Genomic DNA, 2,500 nt, shown 5'->3' with positions numbered 1-2,500 from the left:
AGTCGAGGTGGAGGAGGAGGAGGTGGAGAGGAGGTGGAGGAGGAGGTGGAGGAGGAGGTGGAGGAGGAGGTGGAGGAGGAGGTGGAGGAGGTGGTTGGAGGAGGAGGTGGAGGAGCAGCAACACTGGGGAGGAAGAAGGAGGAAAAGGGAGGCAGAAGGAGGAGGAAGGAAGGAAGGGAGAAAGGAGAGAGGGAGGAGAAGGACGAAGAAGGTAAGGGGAGGATGATGGGAACAGTAGGAGGGGAAGGGGAGACAGGGGGAGGAGGAGGAGGAGAGGAAACAGGGAGGTGAAGGAGAGGGAGAGTGGGAGGCGGGGAATAAGGGGAGGGGGGCAGAAGGAGGTGGAGGGAGGAAGAGGTAAAGGGAGAGAGGAGAAAGGGAAGAGGAAACAGGGGATGGGGAGGAGGAGAAGGGGAGGTGGGGGGAGGGGAATAAGGGGAAGGGGTGTTGGTGGTGAAGGAGGAGGAGGAGGAACAGGAAAGGATGGAGAGTGGGATTCAGAGGAAGGAGGTAAGGAGAGGAAGGAGGAGAGGGAGGGGGGAGGGAAGCAGAGGAAAGAGGGGAGAGGAGGAGGCAAGAGGAGGAAGGAGGTGGAGAGGGATAGAGGTGGACTTAAGAGAGAGGAGGAGGTAGAGGGGATATAAAGGGAGGGGAAGAGATGAAGGAAGTGGAGGAGGGAGAAGAGGAGGAGAAATATAGGAGGAGAAGGAGGAGAAGATGAAGGGCAAGGAAGAGAAGAGGATGAATGAGGAGGAATAGGAAGAAGATGGGAGGAGATGGAGGAGAATTATGGTGATAATGAAATTGTTATTAATGATAATGCTTACAATGGTAATAATGATAATTATAATGATAGTAATGATGATGATAATAATGATAATAATATTAATGATAATGATAACAGTAACGATAGTAATAATATTACCAATAATAATAGTGATAACAATGATGATCACAATGATAATGATATCAGTAACAACACTAAACACCATATACAACCCCCCCCCCCCCCGCCCACAGCGCCGTCTCGCCGAACCTGAAGTCGACGGTGTACTGCAGCGCCATCGCGGGCGGGGGCGAGGACGAGTGGGCGGCCGCGTGGGCGCTATACCTCGAGGCCAACGTGGGCGCCGAGAAGGACAGGCTCTTGTCCGCCTTGGGCTGCACGAAGGAGGTCTGGCTGCTGTCGAGGTGAGGGAGGGGGTGGGCTGATGCGTGTGCGTGCGAGTAGAGATATGTATCTATATTCGTATATATACATACATACATGTGTGTGTATATATACATATATATATGTGTGTGTGTGTATGTGTGTGTGGGTGTGTCTGTGTGTGTGTGTGTGCGTGTGTGTGTGTGTGTGTGTGTATGTGTGTGTGTGTGTGTATATGTATGTATATATACATGTATGCACACACACATACATCCCATCACACAAACCGAGCGCCTCGCCACCTTCCCTCCGCAGGTACTCGACTGGGCGTTCACAGAGGGCAGCGGCATCAGGAGGCAGGACGCCCGGACCGTCTTCCGCGCGGTCGCCAACAACGACGTCGGGAGGTACATCGCGTGGGACTTCCTCAGGAACAACTGGGAAGCCATCTCCTCCTAGTGAGTACTGCAGGGGGGGGGGGGTCGGTGTGGGTGGAGAGAGGCGGGTGGGGGGATTGGTGGATAGGTGGATGGGTGGATATGTTGGTAGGTGGATAGGTGGACGGATAGGGAGATAGCTTGGTAGATAGGTTGGGGGTAGGTGGGTAGGGAGAGAGATGGAGAGATAGATAGATAGACGGCTAGATAGCTTGGTAGATAAGTAGAGACATGGGGAGGTATGTAGATAGATCGAAGGACAGATAAGTACATTAATAAATGGGAAGATAAAAAGACAGATAGTTGGATAAATACGTAGCTTTATAAATAAGTAGATAGATACATACAAAGGAAAAATATGTAAATAGATACGTAGCTAAAGATATATGTAGATGTAGACAAATAGATATATAAATATATAGAGAGGCAGATAAATGGATTGACAGGCAATTAGATAAGCGAATAGATAAATCGATAGACAGGCAGATAATTTAGCTAATTTCATCAACATAATAGGTCTTTCAAAAAAAAAAAATCTTTCTCTTCAGCATGGGGGGTTTTACCTCCCTGGGCGACCTCATCAGTTACGTAACCGCTGAATTCAACACGAATGAGGAACTGCAGCAGGTAGGGCCTTCGTCCGCTGATGTTCGTGATGACAGCGAAATGGGGTTCATGGGCTAGTGAGCGTTAACACACACACACACATATATATATGTGTATATATATATATATATATATATATATATATATATATATATATATATATATATACATATATATATATATATATATGTGTGTGTGTGTGTGTGTGTGTGTGTAAATGTATGTATATGTATGTATATGTACATATGTATATATGTATATATATATATATATATATATATATATATATATATATAAATATATATAT

The 2,500-nt window shown here is 46.7% G+C and overlaps 1 protein-coding gene across 1 annotated transcript in view; it reads left to right on the top strand.

The window, feature by feature from the left end:
• The window catches only part of LOC125039839 (aminopeptidase N-like), a 25,277-nt gene that overhangs the window by 21,085 nt on the left and 1,692 nt on the right, over positions 1–2,500 (top strand). The window contains exons 14-16 of the mRNA XM_047634148.1: positions 1,021–1,191; positions 1,466–1,608; positions 2,136–2,214. Coding sequence (XP_047490104.1) covers positions 1,021–1,191; positions 1,466–1,608; positions 2,136–2,179 — 358 coding nt within the window. The 3' untranslated portion in view covers positions 2,180–2,214. The remainder of the gene's footprint in view (positions 1–1,020; positions 1,192–1,465; positions 1,609–2,135; positions 2,215–2,500) is intronic.

Source organism: Penaeus chinensis, chromosome 28 (assembly GCF_019202785.1).
Source record: "Penaeus chinensis breed Huanghai No. 1 chromosome 28, ASM1920278v2, whole genome shotgun sequence".
NCBI classification, from domain to species: Eukaryota; Metazoa; Arthropoda; class Malacostraca; order Decapoda; family Penaeidae; genus Penaeus; species Penaeus chinensis.
Note: the sequence above shows the minus strand (reverse complement) of the source record. Positions and strands in the feature narration are given on the sequence as shown.